The sequence below is a fragment of the Artemia franciscana genome, chromosome 14, assembly GCF_032884065.1.
Source record: "Artemia franciscana chromosome 14, ASM3288406v1, whole genome shotgun sequence".
Classification (NCBI taxonomy): domain Eukaryota; kingdom Metazoa; phylum Arthropoda; class Branchiopoda; order Anostraca; family Artemiidae; genus Artemia; species Artemia franciscana.
In genome coordinates, this window is record NC_088876.1 from 1,393,410 (window position 1) to 1,418,514 (window position 25,105).

A 25,105-nucleotide genomic window follows, 5' to 3' on the forward strand; every position below is an offset into this window, starting at 1 on the left:
CAGACTTGGATTTTCTTATAGGCGCACTAGACCAGGGCCCACGGGTGCACAATGCCAGGGGGGTGCAATAAATTATCATTGAGTGATTTTTTCTTTAAATGGAAAATCATACATTTTTTGTAAGAAGAGCAAGGCTAAGAAGACAGGAATTCTAAAGGACGACAAGTATTTCGAAAGGAGGGTGCCTGGTAATCCTTGGGGAAAAAGGGATAAAGATTCCTCTAAAATGTACAATGTGATATCTTTTTGTCGAAACATTCAACTACTGTATCTTCATGGGTAACGCTCGAAGGCCACTCAGAAAGAGTTCATCTCTTTCATTGTTATCCGAGGAAAGGAAGAAATAAAATTATGCATAAAGGAGGGAAAATACTTTAAAATTGTCCTCTTTACATACTTGCGAATGGTATAAAGTAATTTTTTACTGTTTGAGGCATTGAGAGAGTTTTCAGTTATTCTTCTGACTTCAAAATTCGTTGAGCCAGGTGGATGAGATCTTCAAGATCTACAGTCCAAACTAGGTTAGGACTCTAGCTCTTAGCTAATTTTAATGCCTGCCTTCTTGTAAGTCTCTAAAGATTGTCCGATTAGGTTCAAATACTAGACAAATCAGGCAGAGAAATAAATGCACTTGTAAATTCTCCTCTCAGTGCTGATACCAAATAGCCTGTAGGGTTAAAAAGCAGTGATAATTCCATATAACCAAGATCAGTTTTCAGTTCTTGTTTTTTTTATTATCATAAGCATCTGAACAAGTACTTTTTATAGTATATTTATAGTACTATATAGAGGCAATAGGGTGAATATTTCATAGTTGATATAATTGATTTACTTATAACATTACCATACCACTTGATGTCTTTTTGTATGTTCTTGGTAAAATTCTAGTTTATTGACTTTTGGCTATCTTAGAAAGAGGTTAGGCTAGGAAAATGAAACTTTTAAGGATAGGTCTAAAGGCTAAAGTGTATCCCAAGAAGGTATTTTGAAGTACCTTCCTCCACTCCTTCTCCCTCTAAAATATGTGTGTTATAAAAGGAAAACCTTGCAAAATAGATCTTCTGCTTGAATGAAGTACAACAAAATTGTTTTCAGCTTCACAACTTTGTTGAATCCCAATTTATAAGGTTTTAAAGATATACAAATACATTCCCTAAATTATAAAAAAAATTGATATTCAATCAGTTCTATTCAAAATTCAATTGATGTTCCTATTACCTGAACAATTGTTTAGGGTCTCTTGCATTTCTCTCTTGCAAAATTACCACAAACTCACCATTATGGAGTTATTATATATTTGCACATTAGGGGGGGGGGGGTAAAGCATAGCATATATTAAATACATAAATGGTTAGTTTATGTATTTAATATATGCTATGCTTTACCCCCACCACCTGATGTGCAAATATATAGCCCAAATTTGTTTCTAAACTATTACAGATTTGCAACTTCAAATATCCATTCAATGAAGATGAATTGATTGCAATTCTATATGTGTCAATACAGGATATTTTGGCTAGAATAACTCCATAACATGGAGTTTGCAGAAGTTTTGTAAGAGAGAAAAGATGTTCAAAATGGATCTATTAACAATAGTTTCATGACCCTAAGCAAGTGTTCAGGTAATAGGAACATTGACCCAGAATTCTACTCAAATAACAGGAATTGCATTTTCAGAACTAAAGGCAGAGAAAAAGCAACTGGTTTATGAAAATTAAGGTAAAATCTTCTTGTTTAAAAATTTCAGTAGGTATAGACCTGTCATGAAGGCAAATTTCAGGGCTGTTTAGAGAGAGAAGGAGTAGAGGTGGGTACTTCAAAATACCTTCTCAGGATATACTTTAGCCTGTAGACCCATCCCTCAAAGTTTCATTTTCCTAACCTAACCCCTTTCTGAGATAGCCAAAAGTCAATAAACAAGAATTTTACCATGTTCTTTACAAATATATTAATTGCTTCTATTTCAAAACCCAAATTTAAACACTTTTTGACCTAACCTTGCTATAAATGATTTTGTCACCAATAAAATGTAGTAGGCCCTATTATTTTGTCAAAAATGACAAAGGAAACAGCTCCAAGAAAACATAGTAGCCTATTATTTTGTTAAAAATAATGGATAACTAATGCTTTAATTGAAAATTTCTCATTTTTAAGAGCTCAAAAAGTGCTTAAATTTGAATTTGCAATAGAAGCAATTATTATATTCATAAAGAACATAAAAAAGGCATCAAGTGGTATGTTCACTTTATTGGTAAGAAAATCATATGAACTGCAAAATACTTACTGGTAATAGTCTGGAAGTACATCTCTTCTAAAGGATCATCTTAATATAATAAAAGTAGGCCTTGTTCTTTTTTTTTATTTAAAAAAAAGCAGAATAAGCATTGTCTTGTTACAAATTAGCAGTAAAAAAACAATAAGCAACAATACACAATAGACAAGAATTAACCTCTGGATATTGATTGGTATCACAAGTTAACTAATAAACATTACAAAGATAAAAAAATACCAACTCTTTTCTAGGGAGTTACTTGTATATATATATATATATATATATATATATATATATATATATATATATATATATATATATATATATATATATATATATATATATATATATATATATATATATATATATATATATATATATATATATATATATATATATATATATATATATATATATATATATATATATATATATATATACGTATATATATATATATATATATATATATATATACGTATATATATATATATATATATATATATATATATATATATATATATATATATATATATATATATATATATATATATATATATATATATATATATATATATATATATACGTATATATATATATATATATATATATATATATATATATATATATATATATATATATATATATACGTATATATATATATATATATATATATATATATATATATATATATATATATATATATATATATACATAAATAATAGGTGTAGTTAGATTATTTTGTTTCCTTCCATTATTATCCACATCTTTAAATTGCTTAAAATTATATTTTTTTTGTAATTTTACTGTGCAGTGACAGACAAAGGTATATTCTAGTCTTTAGAAAAGCTCAGTTTCATCAAGGACCTTTTAAGTAGCCTTAACTATGACCAAATTGAAGTAATAAAAAATATTACCTTACCTTAATCCATCTGAGAGCTTTAAGATCTTCCAGACCTGTAGTGCTCTTGAGTTGATGACTGCCAGTCAAACCTCCACTTCTTCTTCTCCCACTCTTTGTCAAGTTGGTTTTTGAAGGACTGGATGGAGGGAGCACTGACAGTTGAATCTTTCAGTTTATTCCAATGATTTATGACTCTTCTCAAAAAGAATGTTTGGCAAGTTTTAGACTGGGAGCTTGACTTTGGTAGCTTCTTGGAGTGTCCTCTTGTGTTGTACAGGCTGGTACTGAGATTGCTGACTTATCATTCTATAGCTTGTAAGTAAGCATCATGTTGCTGTGCAACCATCTGTAAACCAGTGTGGGCAGTTTAAGGTACCTGAGGTGGTCCTCATATGAGGTTGATGCTAGACTTCATATGGTTTTTGTTGCTCATCTCTGTACGTTTTTTGATGAGCCTCACATTGTGTTGGTAAGGAGGACCAGCAAGACACATGCCAAAATCAAGATGAGGTCTGACAAAAGCCTTGTATAATTTTATAAATATAGATGCCTGTCTGCTGTTGATGGTTTGTTTTAATAGCCCAAGACTAGAGCTTGCACAGGAAACAACATGCTGGACATGGCTATTAAAATTTAAGTTTATCATCAATAATGACACCTAGATCCCTTTCTTCTGTTCTGTTCTTTAGTTGCTCTCTTACTTTGGTGGTGTGGTTGTAGATCATGTAGTTTGCCATTGGATTATTGGGTCCAAGGTGTAATTAAATTAAAAAACAAGTTTTTTTTAGCTGAATGTAAGAAGCAATATTAAAACTTAAAATGAACAGAAATTACTTTGTATATGAAAGGGGCTGCTTCCTCATCAACACCCCACTCTTTACGCTAAAGCTTGACTCTTTCTCTTAACTCTGCTTTTTATAACAGTAAAAAACTTTAGCATAAAGAGCAGGGCATTGATGAGGAAGCAGCCCCTTTCATATACAAAGTAATTTCTGTTCATTTTAAGTTTTAATGTCACTCCTTACTTTCAGCTAAAAAAACTTGTTTTTTTTTAATTTAATTTCTGGACGTTTTTGAATTAATGCATGTTTAGATCTTGGCTCTCTGCACATAAATAATTAAAACAAAATTTGCATATTAATTAATTGCAATTAATCAGAAGATTTTGAAAAAAAGGAAGCAAAGGAGGAGGCCTAGTTGCCCTCCAAGTTTTTGATTACTTAAAAAAGCAACTAGAACTTTTAATTTTTTACAAGCGTTTTCATTGGTAAAAAATATATTTAACTTTCAAATTAACTTACATAACAAACTTCTATATTCATATGTTTTTATTGCATATATGAGGGGGTTCAACCCTCATTGATACCTTGCTCTTTACATTAAAGCTTAGATTGTGTCCCAATTCCTTAAGAATGACCTCTGAATCACAAAGGCTGTAGAATAAATAGTTGAAATTACTAAAAATACTTTAGTGGAAAGAGTGAGGTATAACAAGAAGGTAAACCCCTCATATGCGTAATAATTTTTGTTTGTTTTAAGTTTTAATGCTGCTCCTTACTTTCAGTAGAAAAAACTTTTCATGTTTTATTTTTTCATTGTTTTTTTCAAATAAAGTTAGAAAATCCTGCACCCCCTTCATTGAAATTCTCTTTTACCATGAGAAGTCTCTCCATGGAAATATCCTTCCATGTAACCCCACCCCCCTCAACTCTCCCCCCTAAACCAAAAAAAAACCCGAAAACGTCTGTACACTTCCCAGTAACAATTACTATATGTAAACACAGGTCAAAGTTTTCAATTTGCAGCCCCTCCCATGGGGACTGCAGGGGAGTAAGTCATCCCTAAAGACATAGTTATCAGGTTTTTCGACTATGGTGAATAAAATGGCTATCTCAGAATTTTGATCTGGTGACTTTGGGGAAAAATGAGCATGGGAGGGGGCCTAGGTGCCCTCCAATTTTTGGTCACTTAAAAAGGGCACTAGAACTTTTAATTTCCGTTGGAATGAGCCGTCTTGCAAGATTCTAGGACCACTCAGTTGATACAATCACCCCTGGGAAAAAAAAAAAAAAACAACAAGAAAACAAATAAACATGCATCAATGATCTGTCTTCTGGCAAAAAAAATGCGAAATTCCACATTTTTGTAGATAGGAGCTTGAAACTTCTACAATATGGTTCTCTGATATGCTGAAGCTGATGGTGTGATTTTTGTTAAGATTATATGACTTTTAGGGGGTGTTTCCCCCTATTTTCTAAACTGAGGCAAATTTTCTCAGGGTCTCATTTTTGATGGGTATAACTGATCTTGATGAAACTTGTATATTTAAAATCAGCATTAAAATGCGATTGTTTTGATGTAACTATTGGTATCAAAATTCCATTTTTTTAGAGGTTTGGTTACTATTGAGCTGGGTCACTCCTTACTATAGTTTGTTACCACTAACTGTTTGATACACAGCCCTGTAATACAGTAGGTGTAATACAGTAATGACTACTGTATTAAAACTGTAGCCTACATAAAATAAGGGATGTATTGGTAAGCCTAGCCTCTACTTTTATTTTAAGTATTAAGATATTTCCTTTAGACAAATAATAGCCTGTTTCCAGATTGTTACCCAAATAGAAATACAAGATGAAATTAAAGTTTGGTAAAAGATTGGTCAGCCTTTTTTATATTGATTGATTTTGAATTCAAGATGAAAAGCTTTCCTTTTTTAGAGTCCATTGATTTTGAACTAAAATCCAGTAGTTGTGGGCATCAAGCCATGGCTACTTGTAGAAAAAGCCTAGACAAATAGTCCAAGTTTGTGAGGGGCTTTAATGGTAATCTTTGTAATTTAGAACACTGCAGTTTTAGGAAGGGTAGAGAATATCAACCAAATTTTCACTCTTAGGTTAATAATTGAGAAATCCATAAGTCATCAACCACCATTGGTCCTCAGTTTTGTATATTATGAGTGAGCATTTGATTTAGCTGCTAGAAGAGCTTCAGTGAAGGTCTTATCCTTGTATTGTATACCAGACAAATATTTTAAAGTGATTAGTACTGTATACATGAATAACAGTGTAGTGGTTAAGGTAAGAAAAGAAGTTAGTTGCTGGTTCATATTAAATCAGGAGTTAAGTAGGGATCTGTTCTATCTACATTTATTTGGGTTATTTTGGTGAACTTTGTCTTAAAGAGCATCAGAAAGGCAATAAGAGAACAGAGAATCAAATAGGGAAAAAAAACTTTCTTGGACTTAAATTATGCTGATGATTTAAGTATCCTAGATGAAACTATGAGTAAAATGAATGAAATTCTATAGGTCTTGCAAGTTCAGGGTGCTAGAATAGGTTTGAAAATTAATGTTAAGAAGACAAAGCTGCTTAGGCTAGGAATAAGTGAAGATGAAATGATGATGATGAGTAACAAGAAGATCAATTAAGTGGACAGCTTTCTTTACCTTGTTAGTGCTATTAGAAAAGACATTGGGAGCATTAGTGATGCTAATGGTAGAATAGCCAAGGCTCAGGATGTTTTTGTTTACAATTGAAAAAAGTTTGCAAGAATAGGAAGATAAGTCTGCAAACCAAGACTAGAGTGTTGGAAATTACTGTGATGATAGTGTTCAGATATGGTTCTGGAGCATGGGCACTCCAGAGAATAAAGGAAGATTTGCTTGATGTTTTCCAGCAAAATTTTCAACAAATTGTTTTGGGTACCCAATTGACTGATAGTGAGAGGAAGGTTGATATGGGAAGGGCATGTTCTGTCAATAAAGGATGACAGATTGCCAAAGATTGTCCTTTTTGGCCAACTATCTGGGGCTAAATGGAAAAGCAGGTAGCCTGCAGTTGGGGTGGGAGGGTATCAAAAAGAAATATTTAAGAGGTATAAAGAGGGAGGATTTGAACAGATTGGGATGGAGGAGGAGCATGCTGTTTTGGCCTCAGGTGGCTTGGTGCTGTGGTGAGTTTTTATTAGTAGTAGTATTAGTAGTATCTTCATTACAATGAAAAATTGTGTTCTAAATTGTCTTGAGGACAAAGGGGCAAATATACAGAGGGCTTGGTTTTGAAACAAAGTTTTCTATTGTTTTCCCTTTCTTAGTTGGTTAATGCCCCCCTCCCCCTCTTTGGCAATTTCCATATTTTTCATGATCCCACAAGGACTAAAGAGGACTGCATAAAAAAATGATGAGAAAACTTGAAGGGAAGGAGTGAAAAGTTAAGCTCTGAACTGGATCTGGTGTGCACAGTGGTTTTGGCTTCATTGCAGCTTGGGGCCATGATGATTTGTGAACAGTAATTGTTGTATTCTAATAATAGTCTGCACTTGCTGTCTGTAAATGTGTTAAAGCATTTTTCTAATCAAAGCATAGTAGTAATTTGAGCAATGGTCATTTCTTGCTGAGGAATCTGTGATCTCTAAAGTTTAAAGGCAAAAATTTGTTCTTGAACTGGGGTTTGTTTGTCATAACTTGGCTTGTTGATGCCAAAAAACATTTTGTTGATGGCACAGCATTTTCCTACATTAAATTAGAGAAACCAGTCTTGGGTCCAAACTTGTAGCTCATCTATGTTGTGCTGGATACTCTGAGGGCATGCAATACCAAGGAGTTTGGCATCATCAGTGAACAGGTGCATGCCATTGTCAATATGGTTAAATATGTCATTGATGTAAATCAGAAAGAGAGTTGGATCCAATACAGTTCCCCGCAGTACTCTGCTCATTACTTTGGCCTTGTCAGAGTAGATTGGTTGGCCATCTGTAGGAAATAAGCAAACTTCCTGCTTGCAATTTGTAAGGAAATTCATCAGCCAGTCAACAACAGCCTGATTGATGCCAATAGTGGATATTATGGGGTGCTTTTGACTGTGAAGAACCTTGTCAAAGGCCTTAGCAAAGTCCTGCAAGAGCAGGTCAACCACATGTCCATGGTCAATTAGGTTTGAGATTTCCTTGTATGATTCCAAGAGGTTTGTTTCAATTGATTTCCCTGACTGGAAGCCATGCTGCTTTGGGGACAAGATCTTGTTGGTTGTCAAATGCTTAAGGATTGAATCATTGACTATGCTCTCAAGCATTTTGACAACAACTGAGGTCAGGCTAATAGGCCAATAGTTTTTCCTATCTTTTTGATAATTGGAAAATTTTCCTAATCAGTTCTGCTATGATAGCTTCAGTTTCTTTGAATAGCCTGAGATGTAGGTTATCTGGTCCTGGCAATTTGTTAGTATCTAATCTCTGTAAGCATCTGATAACCTCTGTAAGCAATAGAGTATTGCTTTCCATTGGGGATTTTACAATGTATTCAGGTGAAGAGGGCAAAGGACCATCAGGTTCAGTTTTGAAAACACAAACGAATTGCTGATTTAAGGAGTTTGCAAGCTTGTTGATCTTGGTTATTTCTTCACCTTCCTCAGTTACCAATTTCCTGATGCCTTGTCTATTATGTTCTTGGCTAGAGACATAATACCAAAATTTCTTTGGATTTGTCTTAGCTTCATCTGCAAGTTTAGATTCAAAGCTTGTGTATAAATCGCATGTTAAGTTTTTAAGTTTGTTCCTGCTCTTTGAAAATCTTTCTTTGTTTTCTGGGGATGGATGCTCTTTGTACTTCTTCCATTGTCTGCTTTTTTGGTTAATTTCCTTCTTAATATCTTTTGTCATTGTCGGTAGGTGTTTGCGGTTTTGGGATGAGCTTGCTTGAAGTGTTTCAGTTTTGCTTAGCAGTAATGATTTGAAACATTGTCATTGTTGTTCCAAAGAGCTGATTAGGACATCATCCCAGGAGATGTTGCTGAGATCCATTCTAATCTTCTCATAGTCTATGAAGGTTCTTTTGATGTAGCTGTTAGTTACTTTGAGGAATGTCGTTTTATTTATATGGCAACATGGTCGCTTATCCTGATTGGGGGCATGTACTTAGTATTAAGAAGGGATCCTGGTCTTCTTAGAAATATTATGTCTAGGAGGCTTGGAGTAACAATAATAGATTTTTGTTGTTCTTCTCCAGTCATGCTGCCAAGTAAAAATTGGTTTAACCATATCCTTAACAGACCACATTTTTAGAATTTGCTCTGCAAAATTCATTGAGGAGGAATTGTTGTTGTTAAAAGAAATTTTATAAGTAGGCCTAAATATTGTCCAGGTTGGTTAATTGACCAGAAGAATTTTTTTTTTTAGAATTTTCTAACAATATCCTGGAAACAACAGAAAAGAAAGATGTTTTTTGTTCTTTACCATATGTTCCAGGGCTGAGTGAAAAACTTAAAAATTTTTTACAAAATAATGGTCTAAAGGTAGCTTTAAGAGGTAGTAATACTTTGGCTAGCTTTTTAAATTCTGGAAAGGATCAAGCTTCTGTAAAGCAACCAAGTGAGGTTTATAAATCCAATGTACTTGTGGAAGCTCTTATGTGGTATGTACTAACCAAAACTTGAAAATGAGATTGCTACAACATCATAATTCTGCTTCTTTGTGCTTAAAGCAAAATTCCAAACCTGAAGATTTCATGTTGGCTCTATCAGAGCGTATTTTTAGTTATCCAAATCATTTTATTTTGTTCCAGAATGTTTCTTTGATTTCTAGGGACCAAGGTTTAAAGCAAATTATCAGAGAAACAATCGAAATTAAAAAAAAAATATATTCAAGAATAATTCCATAAACAGAGATACAGGCGAATTTAGATTTAATTCAATTTATGATAGTTTACTGAGGTCAAATAAAGTAGATGTCATTTCACCTAAGAGCTTTGACCTCTGTCCACCTGATATTTCAGATAAATCAAATGAACTGGAACCAAAAAGGTCAGGGGGATTTGCTTCAGCTGTTGCATTGAAAAAAATGAGAGCAATAAACTATTTGTAATCAGTTTATTGGGTATAAACTTCGTTGTTTTTATTAATGTCTTTTAGTTTTACTGCTGATGTTGGACAAAGTATATGTGTCTGTAATATTCAGTTAAAATTTTATAGTTTCACTGTCTTTTAAAAGGTTTCATCCCTATTTTGAACTGTTATATTTTCGTCAGATATTGTTTATCTGCACAAGTCAAAATTATGTGAGCTGCATGTGTGCTGACATATTATTATTATTATTTATATATAGAGACAAGTTTATTATTAAATGCAAAAATACATAACAAAAATAAAATAGAATTCAGGCTATAAGAAGGTGATAGGATCACAAACACATAGGCAAGGAAATACTATATATTTATATAGGTAATAATAATATGTAATAATAATAAAAAAGTGGGATGGCACATATTTATCAAAATATTGGTATAGTGTGGAACCAGTTGGTATAACGTCTATAATGTATATAATGGGATAATGTATGGTATAATGTGGAACCATTGGTAAAGTATAATGTGGAACCAGTCAAGGTTATATGAGCTGCAATTATACCAACATGACAAGAATACAGTAGAAATCAGCCTCTGTGAAGGTGATAGGATTACAAACAAACAAAGAAATATCAGTGGGATGGCATGTATTATTTTCATAATATTGGCCCAAAATATAACATGGGACCAGTCGTAATTGTGTAATGGTGATAGGGTTATGAACAAACATAAAGAAAAAATCAGTGGTAAGCCACATATTATGCAAAGTATTGGCACAAACTATATGTGACAGTTAAAATTATGTGAGCTACAAGTATGCTGACATGGAAAGAATGTGATAGAAATCAGGCTATATGAAGCACAAACAAATATAAAGAAATATTAGTGAGAAGGGACATATCATCCAAAAAATTGGCCCAAAGTATAATATGGCACCAGTCAAAATTATGTAAAGACAGTAAAGAATAAAAGAGGAATATTGTAAGAACATAAAGTAAATTTATACAGAAACATTTCAACATATTATAACAAAATAAATTCAAACCTATCACTTTAATTTTCTGCATTTGCAGCACACAAATCAATTTCATTCTGATCACTGAACTTAACCACTCTTCCAGATTGGGTTTTATACTGAATATCACCTTTACTGGACCAAATATTACACACAAGCCAAGCTTTGACTTGGTATATGAAAGAAGCTGTAAGCATGGTTTTGTAAGTGTCTCAGAAAATAGTGCACCAGATCCTTTCAAATCCTTCTTTTGTCTGAGAAGCAGTTGACAAACTCATAAGTTGCAAAATTCTACAACTATGGGCCTGGTTTTGGCAGATTGTTTGCCAATTCTTTAGGCTGACACATTAGACTGAGTTATTGGTGTGCCAGGAAATTTCCCAGGACATAGTGACATAAATTGACTTTCAGTGTTTTCAATGGGGGCATCTTCTTCACCCCAAAGACAATAATTTGGTTGCTCAATGCCTGCTGTTCAAAACGGTAATTTAATCTTGCCAGGTTTGACTGGATAGGCCTGAAAGAGCTCTCAAGGTCTTTCATTGATGACCCTAGAGTAGTCAAAAAGACTCAATTGAAAATATGCATTTATTATAGCTTTCAAGGGTGTTATCAACTAGACTACTAAGATCTAGACTGAGGCCAGTATACACATCCTGCTTGAATGCATCCACCTTATCTGAAGTAATAGTGACATCATGTTGCACCTGTTCCTTGTTCATTTTCATCACTGCTTCATCTACCTGGGTAGAGATCTTAGCCAATATGAGGTCGTCAAGTAACCCTTTCACTGAAGATTTAAGGTTGTCAGGTTGCAGTACATCTGCTAGCGTAATATGTTTGATTGTCCTGTTATTTATGTGGTTAGTGAGCATGAGTAGTTGCTCTGAAACAGATTCTAATCCAGAGAATTGGAGTGAGCTGTCTGACTTTAGTTCATGGGATGGCTTGAGTTGACTTTTCATTTCTTACCTGATGTAGACAACAAAACAGGTACAGAGTAAGCTGTGGTATAAGACAGGTTGGGTATAAGGTAGTATACAGTCCATATTCTAAGAGCAAATTTCAAATAACAAAGCAGGAGATTTTGAAAGTTAAAGAATATGAAGAAGTCAGTTAAGACATCAAGCATCAACAGTAGCAGTGGCATTAACCCAAGAACAGAATAATGTAGGCAATTTACTAGTTAAAATTAGATCTCACCTGATGAGTCCCCTCTTGCACCCCAGGGGTGGGGGCAGTTAAGTATGCCTTCCTTTACCCACTGGTATGCAGGCAGAACCGGTACTTCAGACTGCTTAAAGTGTTGTTGGTTAGGCCAAAAAACTTATCCAGTTAATTTTAGCCATGTCTTTTCAATTTTAAAAATTTTGCGCCATTTATTGCAATGCCTTTTGATTTATTCTTAGAGTAATATTTAGTTTTAAACTATGTTATCCATCATAACTCTATAGTATATAGTAACTCTATAGTATAGTTTGCAATGGGAACTCAATATTTCCAAAAAAACATTGAGAATTGTGCAGCCCATCTGGCTGCAATGGAACATTAAATGATATACCCTGCAATGTAAATAGTGTAAATAGACAGTTAGATAAAAAAAAGGGTAAAGAATACAGCATTGGACTTTGCAGTCCCTGCTGGCAGTGCTGATCTCTATTTCTTGGCCCTTCATCCAGTAAATATAATGGGGGGTTGGGGGCCAACCATCCTGTGCTTTTGCGCACCCTTCCTGCTTACCTTCCCCAGATTTCTCCAGGTACCCATTTAGAGCTGGGTCGACTCTGGCTGTGCTTACTGAGTCACACCACTGACTTCTGTACTTAACCAAATAATTGGCTACACTAGGATTTGATCCCTTACCCTCTCAGACAATGGGTCCTAAATCCAGTGCACCAATCCCCTTGGCTTAAAAATAAATGATATACCCTGCAATGTAACAAGTGTAAATAGACAGTTTAAAAACCTTAAATGGAGCCTAAAGGGGCATCTAGTTCCTATCATGGCCTGAAAATAATTGTTAGATTAAAATTAATACCATTACATTCCTGTTTTATGTTTGTTACCATAGCAATGCACCCCTTTCCCTTGGGGTTGCAGGTATGGTCCAAAAAAATTCTTTGACCATCTTGTGCTGTATCACATATCCATTTTTATAATGGATTAGCTGAATTGACTTCATGGGATGTGTGAAAACTACCCTGTCTAAGTGATTTCTTTGGAATTAGATCTTACTTTTATGGTTTGTTTAAGGGATTTAAGTTGGAATCAAGAGTGAAATGGTTATCATAATTGACAAGTGCATAAGAATGACATCGTGTTGTTTGTCCCTATACCATAATGTAAACATCTAAAAATTTACCATATGAATTGGTTTGATGTGCCAAACCAAGGACTGGGATGAAGAAAGAATATGAAATCCGCTTGCAATGATATAAAAATAAACTGTTCACTAAATTCAAAATTAAACTTTGAATTAGCTATTAGGGATGAATCACAAATTAAAAATTAAGTTGTGCAGTATGACCAATTTAAGATCATGATATACCTATTACTAATAATTCCAAGAGTAACCTCAAAAGATTATGGTGTTATGCATATGGAGCTACAGATTATAGAACACTAGCTTCAGTATCAAACCAGAGTTCAGCATTACCCAAGCCAAATTAATCAAACACTTGGAAAACTATAGGTTCTATCACTATATTAGCTCTTTGACTTTCTACCTTGGTTTCACTGCCCTCGCAATGATGCATGGACGGATAATAGATAGACATATCTATTAAAAAATGAACTAACCTCCTTTTTATACAATCGTAATAAGGGGGGAATTAATGCCAGGTCTGCTTCTCACTCAATTAGACTATCTGTCTTGGCTTTTTCTACAATTAGCCATGACTTAATCCCCACAACTATTCCATTTCAATTCGAATATGATGATCAATGATGATAATCATGCTGTATCGATTTCAGTATTAAATCAATAGATTACCTTAATTTGAACTTTTGGACAAAGTAAATATATTCAGTTCCATTGCTGATTGGAAGCCAGTTGTTTAATGCAAAAATTGTTTGTTCCTGAGTTTGCAATTCAGTGATATGCCTTCTGACTATGGTTGTGTTGGAGAAATGTAATGTTAGCTCACTTGGTGACAGCAACTAGAGGCAGGTATGATCCAAGGACCAATCTTCAGTAGCTTAATGCTGACATTAATACAGACCAGCAATGTTGGCTGTAGTCTCCAAGCTGGTTAGGTGTGATAATCAGCTCCAGCTTCTTGGCTAAACTCTGAATTTATATTGTTATAACTACTGCTAAATATAAGACACAGAAATTTAATGCTCCTGTTTGTATTGCAAAGGTTTGGTTTTCAGTTCTCTGAGAAACCTTCTTTTGAAAACTTCAGCTAGTACAGAGGTCACAGTTGCCTCACTCAGTGTGTTTTAATCATTTGCTGCCCTTTGGCTAAAAATGAATTTTGTCATTGACAGAGGGCATTGAGAGTTTCTTTGAGTAACTCCATGTTAATCTTTTATTGCCAAGTTGTGTGAAGAGCTTATTTTTGCTATTTTACACGTTTTTGAATGTTAGCTATATGTCACTGTACTTGTGTTGAAGTACCAGACATGGTAGCTTAGGGCATGCAACCTCATGCTGTATGATTTCAGACTGAACAGTCAGATGTGCATAGCTTCCGTAGAACAGATAGGCTCAAAAGTCTAGTGCTGGTCTCATAGTTGCCTTGTATAGTTCCAAGAAAATTCCACATGATCAGCTGGTAATCAGCATGCTCTTGTCTGAGTTTTTTTTTATTAGTTTTGGACCCTGTTGGCATAGAATATTTTTCTGAGAACTTCTATATGTTATCTACAATAATTCCCAGATCTTTGCTGCTAGTGCAAGCTGAAATTGGCAGGACAGACGATGCCTGGTTGTCCATCATGCTGTGGGCTACTGTGGCTAAGGTAAACAGTGATGGACTTCAATTTGTTAAAAGAGGAGAGCTAAGCCTGTGTTTTGTTAGAAACATCGAATAGCTTTAAACAAGTAGCAAAGAGGGTTAGATAGTTGCCAATTACAAATATTATATCATTTATACAGATACAAAACAGTGTTGGTCCATAGGCAGTCCCCTGGGGAACATCACTCACAAACTTGGATGGTTTGGGATAATTGTGTTTGCCATCTGTTGTGGGAAGTTAGACTATATTTGTTATACCAGCTGGAAAGTCTGATAGCCAGTCTACTAATTCTTTGTTGATTCCTACTTGTATAAGCTGGGAATGCAGCCTGTTCCAAAAGCTAATGTCAGAACCAAGAGAATCAATTAACAGGGGTGGCTTTGTATAATAGTTGAGTGACCAGCTTCAGTTGCCACCTTTCCACAATCTTATATTTGTGCTGTTTTCATAAATTCTTTTTTTCTTTTATACTCAACTATTTACATTATTGTATCGGAAATAAATTATTACTTTTATAGGTGTTTAAGAGATTAGTTTCAACAAGATCTCATGGCTGGGACCCATGTTGCCTGTCCTAGATGATCATTTTGTAAAAGGATTTGGAGAAGTTATTATTGACCATCCCTTCAAACACTTACAAACAGCTGATGTCTCTGTAGTTATTTTTATTTTTCTCCTTCTAGAAGACAGGTCTGATGTGGGATGATTTCGATTGAGAGGCGACTTCCCACGAAATTGTTAGAGTATGGCGTTCTAGGCGTTTACCTCCCCCCCTCGCCCCCCCCCTCGCGGAAAATGTCGTCTAGGTCAGCAGTGTTGATACTTCTAAGTTGTTTTTCAACTGTAGACAGTATGACAGTAGTAATAGTCTTTGGTGTTAAAATATTATGATATTGGACTAGAGAAGGAAGACTATCTTGTTCAGAGGTGAAGACTCAAATGAATTGCTCATTAAGGAGATTGGCTAAACTTAGGACGGCTATGACTTTGTTTCCATTGGATATTGTGGGTCTCCAGCTGGGGTCTTTGATAGACATTTAGTTTCAAAATTTATTGGGATTCAACTTACTTTCGTCAACAAGTCTCAAATTGAAATTATAATGAAGTTGTTCAGTCAGGTTCCTTAATTTGTCTTGAGTTCTAACACATCTCTCATAGTGACCTGGTTTGTCTCCTTTTTTCCAGTGGTGTTTCTTAAATGTTTCTCAGCTGTCTAATGATAGCTGTCACTTTTGTTTGGATCTTTGGTACATGAGACAGACTTATATTTTGTGTACATTTTTTAAGTCTCTATGACTGTTATCTAGAATTTTTTTCTGCCACTCATTGATATGATAATGGATATCAATTTCTAGTTCATTAGCTTTATGTTTAGTAGAAGCTATTGCAATTAATCTTTGTAGTTAGGGATTGAAACTAAACCTGACTAATACACCTGGCAATCACTTGGACAAAACTACTCAACTTATGAGGATGCACTGAAACAACTCAATTTGGACTCACTTGATAGTCGTAGACATGGCTTAACATATAGATTTGGACTAAATTGTTTGAATTCCCCAACTCATTGTCGTCTACTACCCAACCTTGAGAGTCCCCCAACTGAAGGACCCGTTACTAGACTCCAACAAATAAAAAAGAATTGTCCACAGTTACTGACTTGCTCAGCCTATATTACTGAGAGATATCGCAAATCATTTGTTCCATATTTTACCCGTCATTTTAATAATATTGACGCGACTAATATTTAATGTTTATGTGTTTGATTAATATAATGTTTGTTAAATTTTCCTGTGAGTGTTTTTGAAGGTATAAATTATTTTTGTCATGACATGCTAATGCTTGCTCTGGCTATTGTAGTGAATAAATATATTCTATTCTATAATCAAATTTTTGCATATTCTGTTTTGAAAAGCAATTCAAGATGATTGTTTTTTCTAAAAGATGTTTACCCTCAGAGAAAAAAAAGTCTTCAGTTCCATTTTAAAGATCTGAATATCATGTTTTTTTCTGATTTACCGGCTATTGACTATATGACAAACGTTTGATTGTTTGAAAGTGACCACTTGACAACACTTTCATTAAATCAGAGACCTTCTCCATTGAAATACCTACAAAAATTATTTGCAATAAGCTCTACTGATTGCAGTGACGGCTTAGTTTAGCTCTAATGGCCTAGTAGTCAGTGAATATCTTTTTGTGTGTCTGCCTCTGTGTCTGTAGGTGACTATCTTGATTAATAGGCGGTAACTTTTCCTTTTAATAAGAGTGACAATAAAGGGATATAATAAGAGAGTCCATACAGGGTCATATATATTGGTAGAACCACTGGTAATAGTGCTGTTGGTCAATATCTTCTTCAACAAAAGTTCAGGGAAATTGAAGTCTCCTGTAATAAGACAATCATCTTTTAAGTTCTGTAGCTTTGTGTCTATAAAAAGGGCCTTGAAATAAAAATCAAAATCAATTGTAGCTTTGTATATATATATATATATATATATATATATATATATATATATATATATATATATATATATATATATATATATATATATATATATATATATATGCTTAAAAGTTCACTCTTGTATTCTTTATTAGAAGATATGTTAGAGATATTTCGTTATCTAGGCATTGAAATATTTCTAGTCCACTCTTAGTATTCTTGGTGTATATTTCAGTTAATGAAATCACTCCTAACCTTTGCTGTATATCAGACTTTCAGGTTTATATAGTTCGTTGGTTAGTAGAACACACAAATAGAGCATACATATAAGAGGTAATCAGTAATTAGTACGTGTTTTACTATTGCTGCTGAAGTAGAATCTGTGGCCTGGCTGAGTGAATCAGTGGTACTGCTTATGTTGCTCATGCTCTCTGTGGCACAAAATAGAGGAAATGACGTTTTTGACACTAATCAGTGGCGTAAATCGTCAGTCCTGTATCAAAAGTTCACATCTCCATAATTGTAAGCTTTCAGAAGAGCAAATAAAAAACCTCACAACTTGTTTATTTCTCCTCTGATAACCATAACACAAAAACGGATTGATATATAAAATCAATACATATCAATCTGTTTTTGTTTTACAGTTATGAGAGGGGAAATAAAAAAAAGTTGTGAGGGTTTTGGTTTGCTTTTCTGAAAACTTACAATTATGGAGATACAGCCTTTTGATACGTGACTGACGAAATACGTCTGGGTCATTATTTACACTGTGTACAGGACTGTAAGAAGGGATATCTAACAGCTGACTGGTTCGATTGAATTGACTCCACCCAGGACAATTTAAGTTTTTCATAGAAAATTTTCGTGATGGATTTGCTGGCTTGGCACTCCTAGTTCAATCTGGTTTCTGATTTTAGCAGATAGAACATTCCTTCTTGGTGGTCTTGTGGTGCATCTGCTCAAAAGTCGATTTCCTGCATAGCTTCTAGGATTTTCGTAGGATGCATCATTTTAAGTTCAGGTGTGAGACAGAAAATAAAATTTAAGGGGGGCAGTTGTAGATTGGCTCATTGCGGCTGCTATTAAGATTTCTGCCTTGTAATGATTGCTGTGCTAATAGTAGAACATTGTCAGTGTAGAACATTGTAGAACATTGTCAGTGTTTGCACACGTAGTCCTGTACTGTACTTCATGGTGAGTTTTGATGAAAGTTCAGAGTTTATTTATTCATCAATAGATGTAGGCTACAACAAACACTTCAACTTAGTCTCTCTTATAGGCTCTATGACCAGAAAAAAACAGAGGAGAAACAAAAATGAAACAAAAATATAAAAAAAAACATTTTTAACATATTGCGTTCACATCTTCAAGATACACATAAATACAAAAAAAAAAAAAATCCATGATCAAGTCGCCAACCTAAAAAAAACGAGAAGTCACAAGTAGGCAGGGGAGTAGTACATGATTTTACGAACTCAATAAAACAGCAAATTAAATCTGAAGACATGAACTCCAAGGAAAACTAGGGAAAATAACTTATTGATGAATCCTTAAATCCTGAATCCTTAAATATATAATCCTAAACTATATACCTAGAATCCAATTAAATCCCTTTAGCTTCCAACAGGTTTTTTCATACACTTCCAATATCATTTATTTTTTTTATGATTTCACACATTTGCCTTTTTTATGGTATCTTAATTTTTTTCTTCTCAAATATACTACAAATTCAACTTTTAATGGGGAGAGATATTAACCAAGGTACTTCTTACAAAGTAATGGTACATCAAGATAAATTTATTCCATTTTTGTTCAAATTGCCCAACTTATAATGTGCCCACTATAAAAAATCTATAATATTTTTTCCAGGAGTAGTCTATTGTAATTTTGGGCATGTGTGGATTAAAATGGAAAGATCAAACAATGAAGTTTGAAGAATGTAAGAAGAGCAAGAAGAAAAGTATCTGATGGAGCCAACATGGCATCCATCGGGATATGATAGGAGGGATTGGCAAAATGCCCAGTACCATTGCCCAGGAAATCATCATCAACAACAAGGTAATCTCCATTTCCATAAATAGAACACAAGACACTGGCATTATTCTAGTTCAATTTTATCTTCTTTTTCATTTTGCTTCAGTTGTTTCCTTAAACCGACTCAGGTCACATTTGAGAGCAGTCTGTTACAACCTCCCAATGCTCTGTCCTTGGAGCAGAGAGCAGGGTTTATCAGGTTTCTCTCTTTTTGATAGAGAGAGTTAACTCAGCTGTCAAAATGGGTTATACATAAAGGATTTTTGAGACTACACTCCTTTTCCATATACAAAAATTAAAAGAGTGAAAACGGGTTTAATCTAAACAAGGCAGTGGAAAAAAGATAAAAACAATAACAAAACTTTAAATAGTTAAAAAAAATCCGAATATTTTGACTCCACGTCCGGAAGCCTCTTTCAAGAGAAAAAAAATTTAAGGAAAAAAAAACAATTTTTTTAAAATTAACTCATCTTAAGAAAACGACAACGAAACACAAACACACACAAAAAAAACAACAACAAGTAAATACAACTAACATTACAAACGTTTTCAGAATTGGAAAAAACTGTAATTGTCTGACTAGTAATTTTTTATACTAGAGACAGACGTTTGTTGTACTTTTCCTTGGAAAGATGTTCATTTCTAGGGGAAGACCCTTTCCCAAAAATATTCCATTGACCCCAAAAGGTATGACCTTTTAGCCTTCTATGCTTGTCAATTAAAAGTTTTTTTTTTATATTCATCTAACATTTCTCTAGGTCACTTCCATCTTTTACTTCCTCCTCTCTTGCCTGCCTAACCTCTTTCTGTTTTTTTCTCTGGACCTTTCTTTTTCAAATTTTATAACCTTAACTTGTTTTGGACCCACCATTGTCCCAAACCCAAAAAGCTTTTGTGATGTTAGTTTGCTTAACTATAGAAATTGTCAACCTTGAACAGATAAAAAAAAATATTCAAATGAAAGTAATGAGCAACATTGAAGCAAAATGAACACAATTTATTTCATATATTAGGGGGCTGCCCCTTCCTTATCTTGTTCTTTACGCTAAAGTCTTAAAGTTCTTCAATTTTTTTTCCCCAAAATTCGAATTCTGTAGCTCTTGTGTATGAGCAGTCTTTCTTAAAGAATTGTAACAAAAGTCAAACTTTAGCATAAAGAGTGAGAGCAGATGAGAAAGAGTTGAGGAGTGGATAACCGCCCTTATACCTGGAGTAATTTCTGTTTATTTAAGTTTTAATATTGCACCTTGCTTTTGTTTTAGAGCCGTCCTGGCTAAGTAGCTGGCCCGCTGGTTTCAGAATTTTTTGTCCATTGGGCATGGGTTCACTCCCAGCGTGACCAGTTATTTAGTTTGGGACATGGGTCAGTGGCGTGACTGTTATCTCAGCTAGAGTCATCCCAGCTCTAAATGAGTACCTGGAGAAATCTGGGGAAGGTAAACAGGAAGGGTGGGCGAAAGCACAGGATGGTGGCCCCCAACCCCCCATTGCACTTCCTGGCTGAAGGGCCACGAAAGGGAGTATTGGACCTTAAGGGTCTAGTAACGTCTTTTACTTATTTACTCGCTTACCTTGCTTTTAGTTGATTTTTTTTACCACCACAATTCCAAAAAGAAATCCAACTATTGTGAAATCTGGTATAAAAACCGCTTTTTCTTCATATTAAAAACATTGGTTTCAAAATAATACTCAATTGCCAGTTGCTCTTTTGCGATAACCCAAAGGAGATGAGATGCCCCTCAGCCTGGTAATGGAGGACCTTTCCCAAAAATATTCCATTGGCCCCAAAAGGTCTGACTTTTTGGCCTTCTATGCATGTCCATTAATAGTTCTTTTTTTTTATATTTATCTAACTTTTCTCTAGGTCACTTCCATCTCTTACCTCCTCCTCTCTTGCCCTGCCTAACCTGTTTCTGTTTTTTTTTTCTCTGTACCTTTCTTTTTCAAATTTTATAACCTTAACTTCATAGGACTTCACATTTTTGTCAGAATTTCCACTATAAAAAAATGGTTCTGCCCTCCTACCCTTAAAATCTGTCTGTTTTTTTTCTGTTTTTTTTTCGAAGTTTTCAGCCTGGTAATGGAGGACCAAGAGATTTAACCCAACTGTGGCAACACAATGCAGGGCCAACGCCAGGATCTTAGAAGTCAAGAAGCGTCTTTAATCGGATATAATGATATACCTCCAGGGTTGACAAAACCCCCCACAGCCCCCCGAGGCAAGGACTGTAAGTTATACAACTTGCCCATTGATTACGTATAAAGTTTTTTATTCGGAAAAGATGACATGTTTGACCTTGGGTCTCTAAAAGGACTTAGGGTATTAAGGTGAAACTTTAAGGAAATGCTGAGAGACATACCGAACACAAGCAAAACACAATATTTGCTTGTTGCTTTTCAAAAGGGAATATCAGCAATGTATAAGGAACGACCGAGGATACTAAACTGAAACTTTGAAGGTATGTTGAGGGGAGGTTGAAGAGCGATTTGAGGTCAAATAGCCTCCCCCCATGCCTTTTCTACGTACACCCTCTCTGCAACACAGATAAAAATTTTGGAACGGTTATTTTTTTCAAACTAGTCAAAAGGTCTAATAGCTGTGCCTTCGGGGATGCCATGCCCCCCACAGCCCTGGGGCAATGATTGCAAATTTTGGAATTTGACCACGGTTTGCATGCATGATCTGTCATTAGGAAAAAGGGGAAATGTTTGATTCTGGGTGGGTCCAAAAAAGCTATGAGAATTAAGGAGCGGAAAGCATTGTGTTGGAAAGCATTGACGGATGTATTAAACTAAATCTAAAGGCAGTATGTGCACCCAGTTAATGAAAGTAGCGGATCTGCAATATCTTATGACTGGCTAAGGATATTAATTTGAAACTTTTAGCACATGTCGTTTAGTAGCCGTTCTTTCAAAAATATTTGAGCAAAGTTTTAAAATAGCCATTTTGTTCAAAATAGTCTAAAGATCAAATAACTATGCCTATGGGGATGACATGTCACTAACAACTGTCGAGAAGGATGCCGAACACGATTAAAAGACGCTAAGTGCATGCTGGTGGTCAAAAGGGCGTATCAGCGGTACCTAAGGAACGGCGTAGGGTATTAAGTTGAAACTTTCAGGGTATGTTGAGGGGATGTTAAAAAGCGATCACTGCGTAATATCTAAGAAACAGCCAAGGGTATTAAGGTAAAAGAAAAAAAAATTGAAAAGCCATGCAATTCGGCCTTTTTTTATGTGCAGGATCTATTATTAGGAAAGGAAGGATTGTTTGATCATATGCCTCTGAAAAGGGTAAGGATTTTGAGGTGATATTTCGAGATTTATCAAAAAGGTGTATCTGCAATATCTTAGGAATGGGTAAGGTTATTAATTTGAAAATATCATGGCCACTACTACTGTGACTGCAGCTACTCATAACTGTGACTGCAACTGCTTGTGACTGCTTTTGCGACTACTTTTACTTGCGATTACTTTTAGTATTTTTGATGGCGATATTGAACAAATCAAAGCACACCATGCGTAAAAAAAACTATTTGCGACTGGTTTTGGAAATCTTGAGGGAAATATTTAACAAACCAAATCATCATATTTACATGGAGGTTGTCAAAAGGGCTTATCAGTAATATGGCAGGGATGGCTTAGTTTAAAAGCTGAAATTTTCAGGACATTTTCAGGGGGATGCTTGAAAGTGATTGGAGGGCAGCAAGCCCCTTCTCACTTATACTGTTTACATGTCTCCTCCCCAACACTCATCGAAATTCTTGGAACATAAATTTGTCCGAAATTTTCAAAATTTCTTAGAACTTTGCTTCCGTGTATACGATGCCCCCCACAATGCAACTGATTGTGGCGATGACTGTGACTACTTCTGAATGTGACAACTTGTGACTGTGACTGCCACTGCTGGCAACTGTGACTACATCTAATTGTGACAACTTTCAGGGAATGTTGAGGGGGATGTTAAACAAATTAGAACACACTATGTGGATGCTGATTGTCCAAAGGGGGCATCAGCAATATTTCAGGAACGGTTGAGGCCATTAAGTTAAAAGTTTCAGGGCACGATGAAAAGTGCTTGCAGGGTAAATAATCCTCCTTGTCATTTCTAGATGTCCTGAATACTCATCAAGTTTGTGAAATAGGCATTTTGTTTAAAATAGTTGAAAGGTCTAATAACTATGCCTCTCGGGATGGTATGCTCATTCCCATACGGAAAAATAAAAATAAAATTACCGTGAAATAAAATTTTGAAAAAGTAAATTGGTTCCATTGGTTGCTTCTAGTAGGTCTTCTTTTTCTCTTGTTTATAGAGCTTCCAAGCTTTGGAACAAACTTACTAAGGATATTAAGGATAATGGTAATTTTAACCAGTTTAAATCTGATTTACGTGTGGAGTAGCTCCGTAGGTGTGATTTCGAAACCGATTAATTATATTTTCATTGGGTTATTTTTCTGTATTTTTCATTGTGTTGTTTTGGGGTTTTATATTATAATATTTTGTTGTTTATTTTTATGTTGGTTTCAGTAAATGGTCTCATGCTCCATACTCTTTTTCTTTTTTTACTTTTCTTTTTTTATTATTTTTTTTTTATTTTAGCACATCCTCGCAAGTTCCGCTTTTGTTGTACTATTACATAAAAATGATTATTTTCAATAAAATTGTTCTAATACTCATGTTTCAGGAATTAATATCACTCATATAAACATCCAGTTTATTTTCAATAGTTCTTTCCAGTCACCTTGATTATTATCGTGCTTTTAAGTTGACGCTTTGAAAAGCCAAGCATACTATTCAAGATACGCATAGTTTTCAGTAAAACGCAAATGACATATTAGGCTATGGAGTCCTACGCTTAGGGGAGGAGCAAGGGGGCAATAGCCAAACTTCTATTTTTAAGTAATGTTCCTTTTGGATAGCATTTATTTTTTTACATTAATTTCAGGTCACTAGGTTTGAATTATTATAGGACGTAAATTCTGCTGCTCCTAAGTTTAAAATGGACTCTAAGTCACTGAAAATTTGCTTAGGCTTTGCTAAGATTTTGAAGAAGATTTTCCTTATATATTGCTGACAAAAATTTTCGTGAGAACACAAAATTACACAGGAAATTTTTTCTAGTGTGAATACATTGATGATTTTTACTTGAACATTTTGATAAACTTTTTGCGTACTTAAACACTGACATAAACGCATGGCTGTCCCTTCAGTATGACTTCTTTGATGAAAATATAACCCAGGAGCTGAAGTACGACGTTTCTCACAAATATCGCCTTTGAAAGGTATTCCTCCAGCGTTATTTGATGATGAGATATTCCTTAAATATAAAATTTGCCCCCTATATATTTTTCATAAATCATCTGCTGACTGAAATCAGAGACCCCTGAAGGTTGAAAGCCTTAAGTATAAGCAATAAGAGTTTCTAAACGCAATTTCCTTTTCGACAAATCAGTTGATTCCGAGCTCTTAGAGAAAGATATTATGATTTCATAGCTATGAAGTGTGTCTCAAATTCATAATTGCTTTTTATTCAATGCTACGCATTACGTTAGAAAAATTACAAGAATAGTTTGCATACCATTGGATCAAGCTTTGCTTGAGGATTATAGTTTGTTTAATTAGAATGTTCGTTACA

At 34.5% G+C, this 25,105-nt stretch overlaps 2 protein-coding genes across 3 annotated transcripts in view; one reads left to right on the forward strand and one right to left on the reverse strand.

Moving 5' to 3' along the window:
- The first annotated feature begins 319 nt into the window (after nucleotides 1-319).
- Nucleotides 320-25,105, forward strand: part of LOC136035162 (methyl-CpG-binding domain protein 6-like) — a 51,997-nt gene continuing 27,211 nt past the window's right edge. For both annotated transcript variants that reach the window (XM_065716725.1, XM_065716726.1), the window contains exons 1-2: nucleotides 320-406; nucleotides 19,305-19,493. In XM_065716725.1, coding sequence (XP_065572797.1) covers nucleotides 19,403-19,493 — 91 coding nt within the window. In that variant the 5' untranslated portion in view covers nucleotides 320-406; nucleotides 19,305-19,402. The remainder of the gene's footprint in view (nucleotides 407-19,304; nucleotides 19,494-25,105) is intronic.
- Nucleotides 7,697-8,245, reverse strand: LOC136035863 (uncharacterized). The gene has a single exon (XM_065717822.1). The coding sequence runs from the start codon at nucleotides 8,243-8,245 to the stop codon at nucleotides 7,697-7,699; it is 549 nt and encodes a 182-aa protein (XP_065573894.1).